At 40.5% G+C, this 18,753-nt stretch overlaps 1 protein-coding gene across 1 annotated transcript in view; it reads right to left on the reverse strand.

Moving 5' to 3' along the window:
* Positions 1–4,697: 4,697 nt before the first annotated feature.
* Positions 4,698–18,753, reverse strand: part of SLC44A5 (solute carrier family 44, member 5) — a 17,091-nt gene continuing 3,035 nt past the window's right edge. The window contains exons 3-13 of the mRNA XM_008935651.1: positions 18,447–18,546; positions 16,042–16,134; positions 15,019–15,106; positions 13,385–13,647; positions 12,419–12,513; positions 11,928–12,031; positions 10,585–10,658; positions 8,706–8,776; positions 7,311–7,399; positions 6,596–6,680; positions 4,698–4,893 (exon numbers count right to left, since the gene is read on the reverse strand). Coding sequence (XP_008933899.1) covers positions 4,781–4,893; positions 6,596–6,680; positions 7,311–7,399; positions 8,706–8,776; positions 10,585–10,658; positions 11,928–12,031; positions 12,419–12,513; positions 13,385–13,647; positions 15,019–15,106; positions 16,042–16,134; positions 18,447–18,546 — 1,175 coding nt within the window. The 3' untranslated portion in view covers positions 4,698–4,780. The remainder of the gene's footprint in view (positions 4,894–6,595; positions 6,681–7,310; positions 7,400–8,705; positions 8,777–10,584; positions 10,659–11,927; positions 12,032–12,418; positions 12,514–13,384; positions 13,648–15,018; positions 15,107–16,041; positions 16,135–18,446; positions 18,547–18,753) is intronic.

An 18,753-nucleotide genomic window follows, 5' to 3' on the forward strand; every position in this document is an offset into this window, starting at 1 on the left:
AGGAGGGTCCATGCGGCTCCGGGCACGCCACAAACACCCGCACTCCGTTCTGTATCTAAATCTTTATTAGAACAATCCCCAAGAGCTGTAAAACAGTCAAGTAACAACAAAATTAAATATTAAACGCTTTAGTTATCAAAGATAATTAAACAATACGTTCCTATTTCTGCATAGCAGAAGCAAACAGGTTTTAGAGCTCAAACTGTCGTGCTCGTATTAATTTGGTTTTGGCAAGATAACAATATAACCTTAATAGTTACATTAATAAAGTGGTAACCTCCCTTCCATCTCCTAAACCTTAAAGACCCTTTTTTTATGATTTTACCAATTCATTATTTGGGACAAATACATGTGGACTTTCTGTAGCATAGAGTAACAGACAATTTTAATATTAGTAAGCACTAGAGTTACTTAAAGATGAAGAAACGATTACCTTTCTAATCCGATTACAACGCAGTACAAATTATTACCTCAAAAATCACTGCCTGTATAAAAAGTTTAAAAATTTAGAATAATTTATAAAACACTTCCAGAATAGCAAATTATCAGTCTTGAAACAGAGAATGAACTTCATGCTTACGACCACGTAAACAGATCCGTCACAGCAACACGCTCTGGATTTGCCAGCTCCTCTCCTTCCCTTTTAGGAGGCACGAGCCCAGTTCTTCCCGTGGCTACACGGGTACCGGAGGTGCGACCATTAACTGGGAGCAGAACAGGCCCTGCTCAGAAGCTCACCATACCATAAATTAAAGCTATAAAAAAGAATATACTACTAAAAAATGAAACAGTCTTGCATTGTTTTTATTTAATTACGTGCAACACCACAATCGTCTTGTGTTTCCTCCCGGACCACAAGGTCCCGTTCCAGGACCTGATGACAGCGACAGGGCAACAGCGCGTGCTGCAGCATGCAGCTGGAGCACACCTGACCTCTCCTCTGCACGTCATTTGGTATCAGTTACCCAGACAAGGAGGGAACCGTTTTTCCTATCTAGCCTTTTCTGTTCTCTAGCCCACACGGTGTGATGAACTTCAAGCGATAACCAGGGAAAACAATAGCCAGTAAGGCACTTGGTCAGAGAGGACACGGCTGTCCAGGCTGAGCCACTTGTCAAAGGGAGACATTCTACTACCAAAACCAGTCTGTTCTTCACAGTCACTCCTCTGACACCCCATTTGTAGAACAATACTCACTGACTGCCTCACAATCAGCTTGACGTTGTGCCTGCCAAAATCTTTTTCCTGTTCTACAGCAGAACATGCAAAAGTAAAATAGTTCATACTTTTAAATACCAGTGTTGAAAAGACTATCCAGCACCCTGCTAACACCCAAGAATCATCTGCTGAATACTACTGGGGAAAAAAAAAAACAACGCAGCGTACAAAATGATCCCATCTTTCTTGTTTCTTTGCTTTTTTTCTGGGGTAACTTTTTTCTTTTTTCTTTTTACAACTTTTGAAGGCTCAACATGAAAACTTTGGTATAAAATATGCAAATGAAAGCCACCCATTAATAAGTCATAGGGAGACACAATGAATGCAACCAGAACTAAACCAAACGCGACTGTGTGGCAATGAGCAGGCATTTTCTACTGTCTCCTGGTTTCTACGTTCTGATTGTTCAAGGTTTTCAGGAATTTCCTACGCTTGTACAAGGGTCTTTCTGCAGGCCCTCTGCCTTCCTGAAGCTTCTCCCCGGAGAGGAGGCGCCCAGCCGCGGTGACCTCCGGTGCAGGGCTGGCCCCGTGGACGGGGTGTTTATGACTGCTGTGGGCTCGGCAACAAAGCACGTGTGACACATTTACCGTGTTACAGATAGCCACAGGTTCCATTCTCTAAAGTGAGGCATGGAATTTTAAATCTTATTGATCTTATTAAATCTTATCAAGCAACAAAGTAAATGTCCAAATCCAGAAACATCACTGTCCTCTGTGGTGTAAGTCTGCAGACTCTGGCCCACAGGATTAGTCAGGAACCATCACAAGTTAGTCTTAAAATATTTTAAGTGATACTTTCCCAAGTAAATACTTGCATTAATTTCTACTTAATTCATTATTAGCAATTTATTTTTTAAAAGCCAATTTTAATATTCAATCATTATGATTTATTTATTCAATTTATCGATTACAAAATCTATATGGTATTGCTTTGTATTTTCACAGTTCTCATAATTGTATCATTAAGAAAATGGCTTTTAATTTTTTTTCTCAGAAATGATGATCATTTACATTCTAAATAATTTCACAAAATAGTGAGTGGAGCAAATTTACACTTCTTTTTACTGTATATAAATAATACATTTTAAAACTTTAACTTTTAGAAATTCCTTTAGTAAATGCATAGGTTTGTTACAAAAGTCTTCTAATCAAATAACTGTATACTATTCTATTATGCTTTATCCCTTGTAAACTCTATAGTTACATTCATATGATAAAAAAGCACGCTTTATTCAGAAATACACTTTTTAAGTCGAGCTCCCAGTAAGATACTCAAGTCCAGAAGGACTATAGATTACTTAATACAATTTCTTTAGCTGCAAACTAACCATACAGTAGTATTAAATAAAAAATAAATTTTTGAAAAAGCTTTAGCACATGGACTGTAGTCAAACCAGCAGCTTTTTTAATCACAGAATGGTGACACATACCCCCAAAAGTTACTGACTTGATTCTCAGAAGAGATTAGAATAATGGAGGAGTTATATATTCAATGCCATGTAAATAATGAAAAACAAATGATGATGATGAAAAACTTCATCAGGCAAGAGTGTTCTTTTCTGAAGGTAGGTTTCTCAGCCCTTTCTGGAAGTCGGGTTTACTCTAGGGTGTCTCAAGAGGGGTTATTAAAGACTGATGAAGGTGCCCACAATCAGCAGTTACATTTAAAGCATATGCCTTTATTTTATATCATCTGAATCCTAACCTGAACTTCTAATTTCTGGCCTGGGGGAAAAGGCTGCAGTGCCCACAGGGTGCCACAGAATAGGGTTTCCTATCACTGTCACCTCAGGTCACAGGACTCCAAGATCCTGTTATCCTTGTGACTGCAAGCACACGGATGGTAACCACTCGTGCATCAACATGACCTGTTGCATGAAGGACAGTGTTTCTGCCTTTGTAGCCATTACAATCAACTGGAGCCATAAATTACAGAGCAAAATAATTTTGGGAGGTGGATCATCAGTTAATTTTCTGCAGAAACTTGCATTCAAATTATCTGGAATAGAATTTGCCTTTCTCTTTGTGACACCAACAGAGTCCTGGGGCTAGAAGAGTATTTCCAGGTGCTGAACTCCTGTAACAGCCCCGGCAGAGGCATGGCACATGCCACTCCTGGAAAGCAGGCAGCAGTGGAACACCTTATTCAGCAGAGTGGCACCCGTGAGAACTGGGGCAGGCCTCGGTATGGCTGGGTCCTTGGGCATCCGTGACACTAACAGAGGAAAACCCTCTCAGCTCAGCTCATGGCAGTAACAGAGTGGAGAGGTGCTCCAGTGTAAGACTGTTTCCATGAGCAGAGCTGTTAGAAACCCTGGCAACAGTTTCACTAACACAAGGATCATGAAATGGAACAGAATGTTAATGTGCATTCTACCAACAGGTTCTGTACTAATGACCAGGCAAATTTAATAATCAAAAAGCAAACTGAATCTTTTGAAGCGCCTTTCAGTAGCCAAGTAAGTAATCCTGTATGATGATAAGACTTGAGTTCGGTGTTTTAATACCTTGCTTGAGCCACTGGAGCCTGTCGGTCAGAAAGAGCATGCCTGGCCCTCAGCACCCATATGGCCACTGCAACGTCTCCTTACAAAGCCCTTCCGAGCTAGGCAGAGGCAATGGAATTCCTTGTGGACATCTATGGCCAAGGCTTTCTTCCAAGGAAAAAACAACTGCATTTGGTTTTCCTTTCAGTGAAGCTCAACTTCCTCACAATGTAGAATGCAATCAGAGACTCATTAGAAACAGGGAGATATTAATACAAGTGCATCTCTCTTAGACATCACCTAAAAACAATACATTCACCATCTTGTACCAGATGAGACCTCATTTGTGTGAATCACAAATCACTTCAAGTGCAGTGCGACCTTCTCTCATTTCTATCATCTTTTAAGCACAGCTCACAAAAAACTATACTTTAAGCAGTACCAACTATAATCTTCTCTGACTACCTTCTTTGGGACCTGCAGGGTACCATCATGTCTTAAAAGACGCAGTCATGGATGTGATTAAAATATCACTACATTTTTCAGTGTAGGGAATCATTAATGCATGTATAATCACAGTTTAAATAGCTGCGAACCAGCTTGTACAAAAAAATACAATCATAGCACCATATTTACAAATTTAGTACCATCTCCTGGTTAACTAGAGAGTCTCAAACTATTTTTTTATGGCTAATTAAGTTATATGTTAGTGCTTTCAAAAAATTGCCTGAATTTCTTTTACAAATATACATTTATAAAAAGAAACATTATCAAAACTGCTGTCGTCTAAGGCAGCAACTTGTGTTACAAAAGTTATTAAAACATCATTATAGACTTAAAAAAGCTTCAAATTTACATTTTCCTTTTCAGAGGCACTCTATAAACTAAAATGTGGCCTTGTTTAAGCATTTAAAGTAGTTAAATGTTACCAATGTTACTCATTTTTTTAGATATTTGCAAAAGGAAAAAAGAATCACCCATTAACCAGAAGCATCATTTACAGTTTTTACTTTTTCCTACTTTACACGTTTTGCTTAAGAGTGACACTGTTTTGATGTTGAGGTTTAGTGTATGTTATCCCACTGCCTTCTTGGGGCTTAGTTCCTTCTTCCCTAGAATTCGGTGAAGGCTAGCTGACATGAAGTAGGGTTTTGCTGTAGATCCATCATTTCTTTCCAGGTCTTCACCTGAATTTACACAGCAGAAGCAGCCAAATGAGCACACAGCAGTACAAGCACAGACACACACAGAGAAGAAAGGAGAAGAGCAAAAGACCCAACATTTAAAAAAACCTGTCTCAGTCAAGCTCACTTATTGTTAAGCTGATGAAGGACACTACAAAATCTGCCGAAGATAAAGTTTCTCTGAAAACCTGATGCCACAAGTGCACAATATTCTGTATGATCTCCTACTGTCCACCACTGAACAGAAGCATGGGAAGCAGAACAGCACATGAATTTAGGACAATGAGGCAGACGTACTACATTCTTTCCTACAGAAGGTCACAACTAAATTGCTGGGCTGGGCTGAGCCACTCGAGGCTTATGCCATGCAGCAGTGGCAGAGCAGTGGCAGAGCAGTGACCGGGTGTGCAGTGCAGCACAGTTGCCACTTGCAGAGGCAGACAGCTCTGGCTGCAGAGCCAGGAGGGGCCAAGGAGGAAGCAAATCCCCACATATCTCCATAGCACTATATATAATGTGTCTTTGGAATAAATTAAAGAGAAAATTTGTTAATTTTTTGAGTGTACCAACAAACTTTCGGTATTTTAGTAGTTGGATTAATTTCCACTTCATTCTAAACAATAGCAACCATTTATTTATTTATGCATGGTTTAGCTTATTTCCTGGAATGTTGTTAGTGCTACCTGTTCCTGTGATGATTTGTTTAGAAACAAAGTCCATAACTTGTGATAATAAATAGGACAGCTCTCAACTAGACACCAATTTTCAGTTTTCTGTCTAATTTTTTTCAGGTGATTCTTCAGCAACCCAGTATTTCCAGAATCACTGCTAGCCTTAGTTCGTAGGGAAGCAGGGTTAAAATGACATTTGAAGGAAAGAAACAATTCATGCCATTGTAAGAGGAAAATCAGTATTACCATTATGATCCACTGTGCGTACAATAGATCAAGCCTATGGCTGTTTCAGTATTCCCTTAGTATTATCAAATAATTCCCCAACTGCAAGAACAATCACTGCCAGGTAACTTCTGCTTGGACCTACTGGAATGACTTTCATTACAGAAAAATTGTATCATTACTTCTTTAATTCAGTAAATCTAGCAAATGGTATCTAGTAATAAGTACATCCTCACCTTATAATCACGTCCTAATTTGAGATCAACAGATTTCTTTTGTGATTTTGGTGTTCCCTGCCTGGACACATTGGACAGCAGTCCCTTTGAAGGTGCCCATGATTGTTCCATTGCAGGGTCCAAGGGACAGGTAGCATTTTAAATGGTATTTTACACAAATTTGAAGGTAACTCAGCAGAATAATTTCTTCAGGCTATTAAGCTGAAAACAAGACTACTTATATACAAACAAACCCACTTTGCTATTCAGAAGAGGTTTGAGTAAGTCATTGCTGTACAGCACTCTTTAAAAAGCACCCAGAAACTGTTAATGAAGTTAAGGAACAATTGAAAAACAAAAGCCAGATATCCCCATGAGCCACAGAGCTACCTTCCATTACTTAATCAAATTTGAAGGCTAAAACAGTTCTGCACTGAAGAATGCATCAAGGAGCTAGTCTGAAAACCAGCAGCAACTTGTTTTTTCAGACAGACTTCTAGAATGTCACCAGAATCCTGTAAAGGCCCGAGTAAGGTGGTTTGCTATTCCCCTTTCTGTGGCTTGCAAGTATTTGTGAAAGAGAACAGTACTTACAAAAGCAGAGGAAAAGCGTGTCGACACACATTGCATAGACGCTGAAGAACCCATGTGCAACTAGGTAGGAGCCAATAATGACTGTCTATAGAAAACAAATCACAATAAAAGCCCAAGTTTAATTTGTCACCCATGTGGCAGTCAAGTCAGAAGCCTAGTCTGGTAAGCAAATTTGGGAGGATTTAATGACAGCTCCGTAATTCTACCAAAGGTTACTACTGCTGTGAAAGGGATCACAAGCTGGAGACACCGTATCCTAACATGCAGTAGCTGCTAGTTTTGCAGCTGATAAATTCATCCCCCAAAGAGAATACATGCCAAGAATATTCTGAACTCCTTCAAGATTATTCTAAAAAAACACTCATCCTGCAGGCATTCCAGAGTCTAGAGGGGACTACAAAAACAGAGAGATATGCATCACAAGTCCCTTCCATTAGAAGCCACACTGTCATCGGTGCCTCACCACCATCCTTTGCTGTCTGGGCAGTCTGAGCAAAGCAGATGTGAAACCTAATTTTTCTGGAGGTGCAGAGTCACTGTAGTGCCACTCCTGCCTGAAGGATCCAGGGGACTAGAGTGCAGTGGATCAGTCCTCACTTCAGTGGATAGTCTGCCACCGAGAGGATGACAACAGGAGCTGTTACCAGAGGAGGCCCTGAGCACTCTGACACCTCAAACTGCCCTCAGTGTTTGGGGGGTCAGGTGATTGCCTTACCAGCAATGGCACCCAGTAGTAATTTAACGCTGGTGCTTCCTGTGCAAGGACTGGTATTCTCTGTGTGAAGAAAAAGAATGCAAGAACACCTGCAAAAAGCACAGAGGATTAGTGATTCCTATGCTAACTCTGACTTCCAAACACCTAAAGAATGGATGAGACAAAACAGACAACAGATCCAAGGCCAGTTTAAATACGAGTTTATAAACAATGAATTCTTCAGTATTAAGTACCTGCTGGATCTGTATTCTGACAAAAGAGGTGTGTGAATACATCAGTTACCATAAAGATATTCCTGGGCCCAGAAAGACTTTAATGAGTGGGTTTGTTTCATCATTCTGCTGATTTTAATAACAAAATTAATAAATAATGACAAACAAGACAATGACATGGGATAACAAAGACCACTGGGTGGCTCTTTTCTAAAATAAGGAAGAAAAAAATTCTGCCACTTTAAATTTTATTGCTTGAAGAAACACTTGACTGTTTCAGATTAAAAGGAAAAATGGCAATGCTAATGATAAGCACAACAGTAAGTTTAGAACAGACCAGGGCGTTTACAGCAAAAATCGTCCAAATAATTTATTCTTAAAGAGGAAAAAAGACATGAATTAATTTCACTACTTGATGGCTTACATTTCATAGAATATGTTTGAAATCAAATTTGCTACTCCAGTTTGAAAGTAATTCTAATGTAGTGACACTATTTTTGTAATTTTAGTAATGTTTTGAAACTGCTGTGACAATTTAGAAAAAACATACAGGATCACTGCCAACTTGAATTTCTGGAAGTGTTTCATTTAAAAAAAAAAAATTCACTTTTCTGTCACAGAAAAACATTAATATATTTTTATATTTACTGATAACTAAAAAAATCCTATAGGGATGTTAGAAATATTCAATTTCCTTTACTGTAACTTACAGCTATAATGGACTTGAACACAGCAGAGCTTCAGGCCCATCTCCTGCAGACCTGCACCACCTCCTCTTGTACACATGCTATCTGCTGCCAGGGAAGTCTCATTCCCATTTCTGTTCAGTTCTTATGAAAGAAGAATTGACTGGGGCTGACTTATTGGATGTGAATCTGGTTTGATCCACCTTATGATGCTTTGGCTGCTGAAGTCCTTGCACCAGCAACACACGTGAGAGCAGTAAGAGCAATTATGGAAAAGGTGCTGTCAACAACACACTCAGGAAGGTGGAGGGGAAAAATGGTATGTGCTTTAGTTCAGTCTTGCAAATCCTAGAAACAGAGGAACAGCTTCACAAATAGTCAGACCAAGGAGAACCTCCAGCTGTTAACTAAGCAGATATGAGTATGGCAGGCATACTTGTAGGTACCATAAGACAGAACACACCATTTGGAAAAAAAAAAAAATTATTACAGCTTACCTACACCACCAGCAACGAGAATTTTCCCCAGGAATAAAAGAAAGTCTGTAACCTTGTCCAGAACTGCAACTCTGTTCAGCAAAGGACAAATTATACATAATCAACACACACCAGACTTCTGCATTTTTTCCTCCTTAAATCTATGGATAATTGACAAAACATGACCAAGAAGCTGTCTTCTGCTGGTTTCAAAGGCTGACAATACAACACAGAAACTCAACACTGAGATGGGCATTGTTACAGCCTAATCCTGTGAGGCAAAAGGGCACTGAGCCTCTTGTTGAGTTAGGTGTTAGTGCAGCAAACTGCTATAGCATTTGAAGACTACTGCTCCTGCTCATTAAAAAAAAAACCCAAAACATCAGAATATTTTTATTTCAGCCTTTCTTCTAGGGTCACAGATAAGCCAGCTCAGAAAAGGCAAAGTAGACATCAAACCAAAAAGCAAGTCTGTGCCAGCTGCTGGTAGGTCTTCTTGCTTGCTTCTTATCTGGCCGCATTTTATGGCCCCGTAACCTGCCAAACCTACAACTGTAAGACAGCATGGGACAGCAGTGAAGGCAGGAGGCCTAAAAGCAGGGTGACAATCACAGGTGAACGAATGAAGGCAGACATAAAACTGACAGGAAGTTTGCAGCCCTCATTGAAAGCAACAGCAGGGAGTTTCTGCTTGAAATCCTGCAGCCTGTCTTATCAGAAACTGCAGGTAAACAATGAGATGAAAATGAGCTTTGTCTCATCAGCCTCTTGACAGCACGGAGGGCACTGAAGGCTGTGGATCTGGTAATATACAGCATGACTACCATGGAAGATAAACGTTAAGAGGCATCAAAGAGAATAAATCATCATTATGATCATTAACCTATCAGAATTCAGAATTGGCACAATACATAAGATTAAAAAAATCTCTGTTTGAAACAATAAGATGTTCTTCTGTCGCTCTTACGGACGAGGACAGTGAGGTGATGCTCTGGAAGGAGATGAAGATGAAGGCAGCTTCTTCCTCCCGCTGCACCACACTGCACAGCTGGACACCAGGGCACTAACACAATGCAGGGAGTGCACTCCATCCTCCCAGCTTAAATCCTTCCCTCTGCTTTCTTAAGCATCGCTTCCATTTTCCTCTTTCAGCCTCCTCCTCCATTCCTCTCTTCCTCCCAGTCCTTCACTTAATAATTTAAATCACCTAACCAGTTTTACTGTGTCTCTTGCTTGGTTATTAGATTTTCTGCTATTGCATCAACATGGCCTGCTCCCAAGTTACTTTCCCTTTATTTTTTGATCTCACAGTAATACAGGAAGAGCCAGAAGCAACAAAAAAAAAGTACTGATGAGAACAGGGAGTTTGGCAGCCATCTTCATAGTGGGAAAAAGGGCCAGGGGAGTTCCCAGCACCAGAGATCTGGTTATGTTAAAGACACTGACTTTGAAAGCGAAGTACTCTCTTTTCTTTACTGCCACTCTCTGACACCCCATAAGTTTTCTGGATGAGACTGAAAACTTAGGTCTTTCTGCTTTCCTTTTCACAGCCAGTGAGTGGACCCAGTCTCAAGAAACACACATAGTAGATGGTGAGCACTGCAATTCCTGTATATCCATAGATCTCCATTGGATCCTTGGAGGTACTACTACAATCAGCTGGGTGCTTGTGAATTTAAAAGAGCAATCACCACAGAACTGAAGATTATATCAGCTTTGCATAGGACACTGTGTTGGACAGCTTGCTGTTACACCCAGTGTTAGAAGTGACAGCCGTGTCTGAGGACAGAATCAGCTTACATAATATTTGGAGGAGACATGGGAGAGGAAGAAAATATGTCTCCAGAGTGCAGTCACAGGAAAACCTCACATTTCCAAGGACTGAGACACGGCCCCTTACCTGACTACATTCCGCATGAGCAAAAAGAATGCTTCCTTTGCTGAGGTGCAGAAGTCTTTACCATATATAGCAATCTGCAAAATAATAGTAGCTGTTAAGTACTTTAAATAATTAGGATACTTCCTTGTTTGCCAGGATCTTACTGCATTTAATGCACAGTTCTCTCCAATACATGGCCTTGAAATTTGGCTAAACGTAATGCTCCTCATCTGCTACCTCTCAATGCTTCCCCCCCAGATGGGAATATTATCCATCTTTCCCCTTCAAATCACCTGATGACAAGCATGCCATCCTTTGTGATCCTGCAGGCAGTAGCCTCAGTAATTAGTTTACGAAGCAGAGCAAATAAGGGACTCACTGAGGGATTCTTCTCATCTTGCCAGCTACCTACACTAAGATTTATAATCAGTGGAAAGAAACTGGTGCTTGCAGAGGAGAAGTGAGCTGACCCCTGCAGGCATCCCCTTGGATCTGACCCTGCTCTCACTTAAGAAACCAGCAGTATCAGTATCAAAGTCAGTGGATTTACACCAGCATAAAGTAAAGCAGCTGAAGTTATTCAAGAACAAACCCACTTCTTCCTGGGATGGTGCCCACAAGGGTAAGATATACTGAAACAGCTCTCAGTACAGTCAGTTTACCAACGGTAAACAAGACAGTCAAAAAGAACATTTCTTCTTCAAGATGGCATTAATTTGAAACATCAGCTGCAGGAACATGGGTTATAATGGGCCCATTACAGCCACCTCCTTTGAGACAAGAAGTCTGTGACTGTACCATTCAATCACTGAAAGTGCTTCAAGTCAAAACATCCTAGGCTGAAATCTGTGTATGTTTACTTATATGTGAATCTGGAATTTCTCTTCTGAAAGCTAAAAAGGGCTATTTTAGAGAAATACCACTGCTGATATTATGTGATATTATGTGGTTTTAACTTCCAGGAAGAAATACAGATCCTGCATGCCTTCTGTCCTCCTTATTCAAACACTGCCTCCAAACAGAAGCGTCATCAACATACAATATGAAACAAGCTAATATTCCTGTTGAAATCAGGATTTCAGTTGCTGAATCAGAGGGGGAGTTAACCAGTCATGCAATCCCTTCCCACTTACTTTGGGGGTTGACGAGGATGGACAAGCCCAGGCATGAAAAGAGGCTGAGTTTAGAAGAAAAATACAGATCTTACTTTTTCATGGTAGGACCACATGCATTTCCTGAAAACTCACATAAATCCCACTATTTATTCAGCAGATTCTAGTACTGCTAGCTGATGACCAGCTAGAGGTGTACAGAGTATTTTAGTGTCCCAGATAGGAGAGACCACACACAGAGACAGCACTTACCATGATGTAGGCATTTCTGTTTATAAATTTTAAGAATTTTTCCAAACACCAGAAACAGCATTTGAGGCAGCAGAGAAGAAATCTAGTGAAGGAGTTCTGTGTACCTAAAAAAAAGGAGAACATCACACATGGAACCCATGAGCAGTCTTCAGAACATAGAAAGCTATTCAGAGGAAAATCCCAAATTATGACAAAAGCAGAAACGTTATTTCTTTTTGTCTAGGTGTGAACTCTCTTTGTCAAACAAATTTAGCTCACTAGCTTTCAGTTGGATCAGATCCACATCCTGTATGAACTTTGCACTAAGTTCCCAAGGACACAGACTCAGTTTGAGCAAATCAGCACAAATTTGCTGGCTTTGAATGGAACTACAATGGCTAAAAACAGTGTGGAATTATCTCTTTTAATTGCTGAAAAAACATCCTGGGAAAGTAAGGAAGTATTTTACCAAAGGAGGTCTTAATAACCTAGAGCAGTTTGATAAATCTCACCTTTCAGTTTGTGATCCAAGTACTCCAGTATTACTCTAATAAGCTGGACAATTGCAAGAATTAAGGCTCCGAATGCCAGTGAACCTGTATGGTAACTAAAACAAAATAAATTACTGTTATGTTGCAAATATATGTGCATGTACAAATACATATGTGTGTGCATGTGTGTGTGTATACAAATAATATTATAACTGGAGGAAGGTCCATCAGTGGGGTTTACATGTACTAGTGGACCTCCATCCTGATCCACCAGAGACAAGAACAGGATGAAGCCATTGGTGCTGTAGGTGTTTATGTGAGTGCTGTGCCAGTCTGTCTGGCCATCTGTGTGGCCAGCTGTGCTAGATGTGTTGTATACATGTACTTGGGTGTGTGTGTGTACTGGGATTACCTGCTGAGCCCTGCATTGCTTGGAGCTGGAGGCATGGAGCTGCAGCAGCCATGCTGCGGCTGGGCTACAGGACTGAGATGGGAGGGGACAAGGCTGGGACAGCTGACCCCAGCTGACCAAGGGGAGATTCCAGACCATAGTGTGTTGTGCTCAGCACATAAAGCTGGGGGGAAGGAGGTGGAAGAGGGGGATGTTTGGAGTTACAGAGTTTGTCTTCCCAAGTCATGGTGAGGTGTGATGAAGCCCTGCTGCCCTGGGGATGGCTGAGCACCTGTCTGCCAAGGGGAAGCAGTGAATGAATCCCTTGGTTTGCTTTGCTTGCACGCACAGCTTTGCTTTACCTGTTAAACTCTTTATCCCAGCCCACAAGATTTTGCACTTTTACCCGCCCAGTTCTTTCCCTCATCTCACTATGAGGAACGAGTGCATGGCTGGGTGGGGCTTGGCTGTCCACCAGGATTAAACCACAACGCTGGCTCACTGTCATTCCATATTCTAAGTCTGGCCTCCCCAGATGCAGAAGGAGCACTTGCTGGACACAGGCCAAGGCCCGAGCCCACCCCACACAGCCCTACCGTATCGCTCGTCCAAAGGAAGAGAAGAGCGGCCACAGTGGGATATCCGCTGGCTTGCGGGAGGCCCAGTAGTAAGAAGCAAAGGCACCAGCAAGGGTACACTGACCCAGAGCAATTGCAAAGTTCACCAGCCAGATAAAGACAAAGGCATTGGCTAACTGGAAGATGAAGATGTACTTATGGTACAGGCTTTCTCCTCCATAAAAAGCAAAAGTACACTGAGCACCCGGACACAATTTAGTCACGTTGGTTGTGTTAAAAGTCTGTACAGAGAGAAAAGTAAACAGTTCAGTGATAGGCAATTAATTCTGTGTACACAGCCTCCAAACTTTAGCAGCTTAATACAAATAACACAATTCTGCTTTATGTTTCATTAGCTCATTCAACACTGCACTCCAATACTGTGTAACCTGCTTACATATTTAGGAAGTCATATTAATGTCTTATGCAGGTACTTAACTTTAAACTATGCAGTTAGCAAACAAGGCTGCTCATCACATACCTGGAACCTACATAAATGGAATTTTTACTTAAGAAATACACTTTTAAGATCCATAAATGCTTCAGTTTCACTAAAGAAAACCTGCTCACATAAAAAAAACTAGTAGTTTTAGTAGTTCTTCTGGTTATTTGAAAACCAGAGGCCAAATCTGCAGCCCAAGTAAAGGGCCTCAGTTGAATTGAAATCAACTCAGCTATGCCTTTTTATACAAGCTGTGGATGTGGTCACAACTCCCCTGACCTGTCTTGGAGTACTAAAACAGGAGCAGTCTTTACACTGAATTACTTTTCCTTATTTCTGTTGTTCATTTCATGTATTTGTTCAGTTTGGGCATGAAATAAACCCAGTCAATTTCTAATCCCTTTCTTTTCTTTAGTGTTCAGACATGAGCAGGGTAGGGAATTGTCTGGGATATACATAACCACAGTAGTAAATTGAAATTTAAACACCTGAAAATAACACTTATATAATCACCCTCCATGGATATATTTAAAAATCCTCTCGACAGGGTGCTCAGGGGTATGATGAGAAGTGGCCTGGTAGAGTCAGATAATGGAAAGGACTTTTAAGATCATTGAGTCCAACCAACTATAGCGATTCTGTGCTAACTTTTGATAAATATTTCTAGTTTTCAAAAAATACATAAGTTCAGCCTCACAGTTAAGTCAAAACATTTGGTTGAAAAAAAAAAAGTCATCTTTGGAGCTTCATAAAGGTAATTGCTGTGCCAAAAGAAGCTAAGCCTCTCCTTTGAAATATGCCTGGTCTTTGGGAAAGCTAGAGGCACAGCTTTCAAAGTCTTCTATTGCCTTTTGAGGACCATGAAACAGAGTCCTCATGAATTCAAGAACACCTGTCCAAATAAATCTGTATTTCTGTGTCTTCTTGTCTCACCCTGTAAATTAGATAGTATTTACCTGCCTCATACAACAGTTTAGCAGAAAAAATTGTTTACATATGTAAATTGCTTCAAAGAAAGACATTTTACTTGAACACTAAGTACTATTTTCAGATCTAACATGAGGAATCATTACTTAAAATATGCACAATTTCTACGCGTATTGCAGGTAACAGTGACTAAGAAATGCAATTAGTATCACTCTCACTATAGGTCAGTATTTGTTACACTTACCTCTGGGTCACAAGTCAGGTTTGCATACTTGCACAGGGTTTGATTAGCCATTACTTTATATACAGGTTCTCCTGATGTAGCCAGGAAACTGAGTGTATTATTTTAAGGAGGAATCACAGAACCATAGGCTTTGAGCAACTTCAGATTCTGCAGTGGATAATCACTAGCTCTGAAGAACTTGGGCAGACAACAGAAAAATGGCAAATGTATATGGCAGGCTGACAGACAAGACTGAATAATCTCTTTACTTACAAAACTAGGGCAAACTCCATCCCGGAGCTGCAATAACCCCTGACCAGAATGGGCAAGGGGAATCACTGTGGAAGGTGACTCAGTCTCTCCTGAGCTTTGACAAGCTTTTGACAATCTGTCTTTGACAAGGCAGGCTATGCAGTAGATCTTTGACAGTTCATACTCTGGTGGAAGTAGACACAATGTGTAAGGACAAAACAACATTGCTGTGAACAGCAATAACTGACCCTCTTTGCATGTGAGAGAACAGCTTGTTTTCAAATAGCAATTTTCCCCTTTCTGATACCTTGCCAAACAGTTGCTGTTCTGGGAACAAGCAGTGACTGCTGTTACACAGCTTAGAAAGGACTTGGGATGTTCTCTCACTGTTTTCCTATACTTTTCTGAACAAAGCACACCTGGAGCCCACCCCACCTCCAGCTAACCAAGAGACAATTAACACCAGGCCTGTAGAGCCTGTAGCACATTAAAGCCATAGTCACTCTTTGCTGAGGGCCCTTTTTCATCCCTTAAAATCAACCTTGTGTAGCACAGAAGGCCTTGTATGATTCCCCCTGCGTTGGCATGAATTTTAGTCCAGTTCTTTTAACACAGTTCAAACCACTGTCCACTTTGTACATCACACACAAACATGCAGTGAGGAAGAGTGCATCAAGTGCCAAGTGACCAAACAGCCCTCTTAATACTGGTTTGGTTAAGGTGAAATACAGAGAATTGTCTGTACTTGCAGAGCAGAAGGCTGTTCCTCTGGCGAGGTACACAGAAGGATACACAGCTGTCACAGCCCAGTAGGAAATACAAATTGCAATGAGCATGAAGGTGACGATGGGGTAGAATAATGTGGACATTATATAGCCAATCGCCCTACGAAATAAAGAAAATATATCAGTAAGCTACAATTTAAGAAACAAGCTTTTTATCAGTCCTCTTCAAGCATCATCCTTTTTTTATTTGAGGTACTTATTGATAGTGGTAGCATCACCTAGTTCTGGGATCTCAGAATGCCACAGGTTTTTTCTTCAGATGCCTTCTTATCTCCACTTTGTCACTTCTACCACTCCGCTTTTATTGGCAGCACTACAGTCAACTATCAATTTGCCATGTTCAAGTCCATCTTCTACTTTCTCCCTGTCCATTACTGCTTCACAGATCCAGCTGTTTCCAGATCACAAGCCTATTCCAATCCCATTTCCTTGCTGACTGCTGCAGACATTACCCTTTACTTCCTTGTCCCACTCTCTCAGCTCCTATGCTCTTCCTTCAGCTCCTACCATGTGGTTTGTTGACTGAAGCTTGCAGGTTAGTTCTCTTTACACCCCTGTCATCTACATCTAAATTTTCTTTCCAGTGACTCTGTAAGCTTATCACAAGCCTTTCTGTCTAGAGAAGTACTACTATTTCCTGTAGTACTTCTTGTAAGATTTGTGGCACTTCTGCTGCCATGTCTTTTATAGGAGGCAGTTTCCAGAATGTAAAAGGAGAAAAATCTACTCAGTTCCTGTTGTTGAACTAGTAAATGCTGTGAGGAATGCAAGGGGACTGTTACATGTCATCAAGAGGTTAAGAGCAATACTTCAATTTCTGTGTGAGTCTGGAGATGTAACAGCCCATCAAGAGTCACACAGGAGGACACAGACTTACAGTGTCTGAGAAATAATCACTACATATTAGCAACATTCAGCAGTTAATGGTAGGCCTCTTAGTTACCACTAAGAACATGGATAGTTACTCAAACAAACTTGAGTAACAACTAAGTAACTGAGTTAATTGTTTCTAACTATGGATTTCAAGTCAATTATTAGCATTATAATTGTAATTTTTTTGAAAGAGTAGTTAAAAGGTATTGAAAAATGGAATTTGACTTCCAGTCATTAGCAGCTTATTTTTCATCTTCCTGAATACAGGGCATGGTCTTTTAGGTTTACAATAATTACATAGTGTTTCACCTAATGCATTATGCATGAGAGTAAAAACATCACCCTCAAGTGACCTTTCCATGCTGCTGAAAAAATACAGAATGTTATTACTTCTCAGCAGTAAGTTTATGAACTGTCTGAAATCCTTCTACCTGTCAAGGCTGTGAACAACAGTGTTGCAGGGTCTTAAAAGTGTTCCTGGATTCTAATGAATTAAAGAGTATAATTTAGCACTGCCAAAATTAATCACTGTGCTGTAGTTGCACAGTAGCATCAGACAGGAAACAGGTACCTGGCTGAATGCAGAACTTCAGTATTTCTTAATCCCATTACAAAAATCCCAAATCCTCATTCCTTAGAACCATAGTGTCAACAGAGGTGGCAGAAAACTACAAGCAAGTGCACACAGATAAACTCAGAACTAACTTTGTGTGCTCTAACAACAGAGCTCTGCTTCCAGTGCCTATAAGACCTTAACCTGTTTGTAGTGAGATCCAAGAGCCTGATGTTTTAAGTCCATTTATCCTTCATTATAATCCCATTAAGAAAACCAAAACAAAATGAACAAAATAAAGCCCAACAAGAGCAAAGTGTTGGCACTGTGTAAAACAGGAGCCACTGTGAACACAGTCTATGCAGATTTCAGAAAACACAAAATGAAGAGGTCTCCTAGGCCTACAAATCTCATGCCCTGCTCTGCTTTTCTCTTTACTCAGAGCTGAAAAGAATTATCTTGGACTGCACTATATTAAAATGTCTGGTCTCCTTTTCACTCTGTAGATTTAAGCATGTCCACACAAAAGTTTGACTGGAGCCAGGTGAATCTAGCCTTTCCTAAATAAAAGCCACAGCCAAAACAACACCAATCCTCCACCAGCACGTCACTCTGGAGACCACCTAATGACAGAGCAAAGTTGACAGGTATAGGTCCCAGGCTCCTATTAACAGTGTATAACACTTGGTATTTCTGCTGATACACCTTCTTGCACTGAGGATACGTGGCACCACTAACAGTACATGTACTCCTCAGACAGAAAGCTGAGAGATAAATGTCTTCCTGCAAAAGAGAAAGCGCTTGTAAGCACAACTTCATTAACAGAGAACTGACATTTCTTAACTATCTGTTCAGCTCAACAAATCCAGTGTTGTATTTTAATCCCCAACTTTCTGCCCTTGGTAGTGCAAGAGGAAACTCAAGAAGAGTATACGCTAGAGATCACCTAACACAATTCAAAATATATTACAATTAAACGATCATACCTACTGCCTTCCTTCAACAGTGCAATAGCAATGCGGATACGATTCCTTAGGAAGATCAGCATCAGGATGATTATGACCTCAACAACACAAAGTATTATCACTGTAAACAAACAAACAAAAGTTAGATTTATCAAGAATTGAACTGAGATGCTGCTGCTGTAAGTTGTTGGTGTTTTTTTCCCCCCTTGTATTTTACACTATTGTTCATGAACTCCATAAAATTCTCTGCTTGAGCAGTTCTCTTTCTCCCACTGCCCCTGCCAATCTTCAGTCCCATTTCCTAATTTTATAAATTCCAGTGTAGGGA

Source organism: Merops nubicus, unplaced genomic scaffold (assembly GCF_000691845.1).
Source record: "Merops nubicus isolate BGI_N331 unplaced genomic scaffold, ASM69184v1 scaffold51870, whole genome shotgun sequence".
NCBI lineage: Eukaryota > Metazoa > Chordata > Aves > Coraciiformes > Meropidae > Merops > Merops nubicus.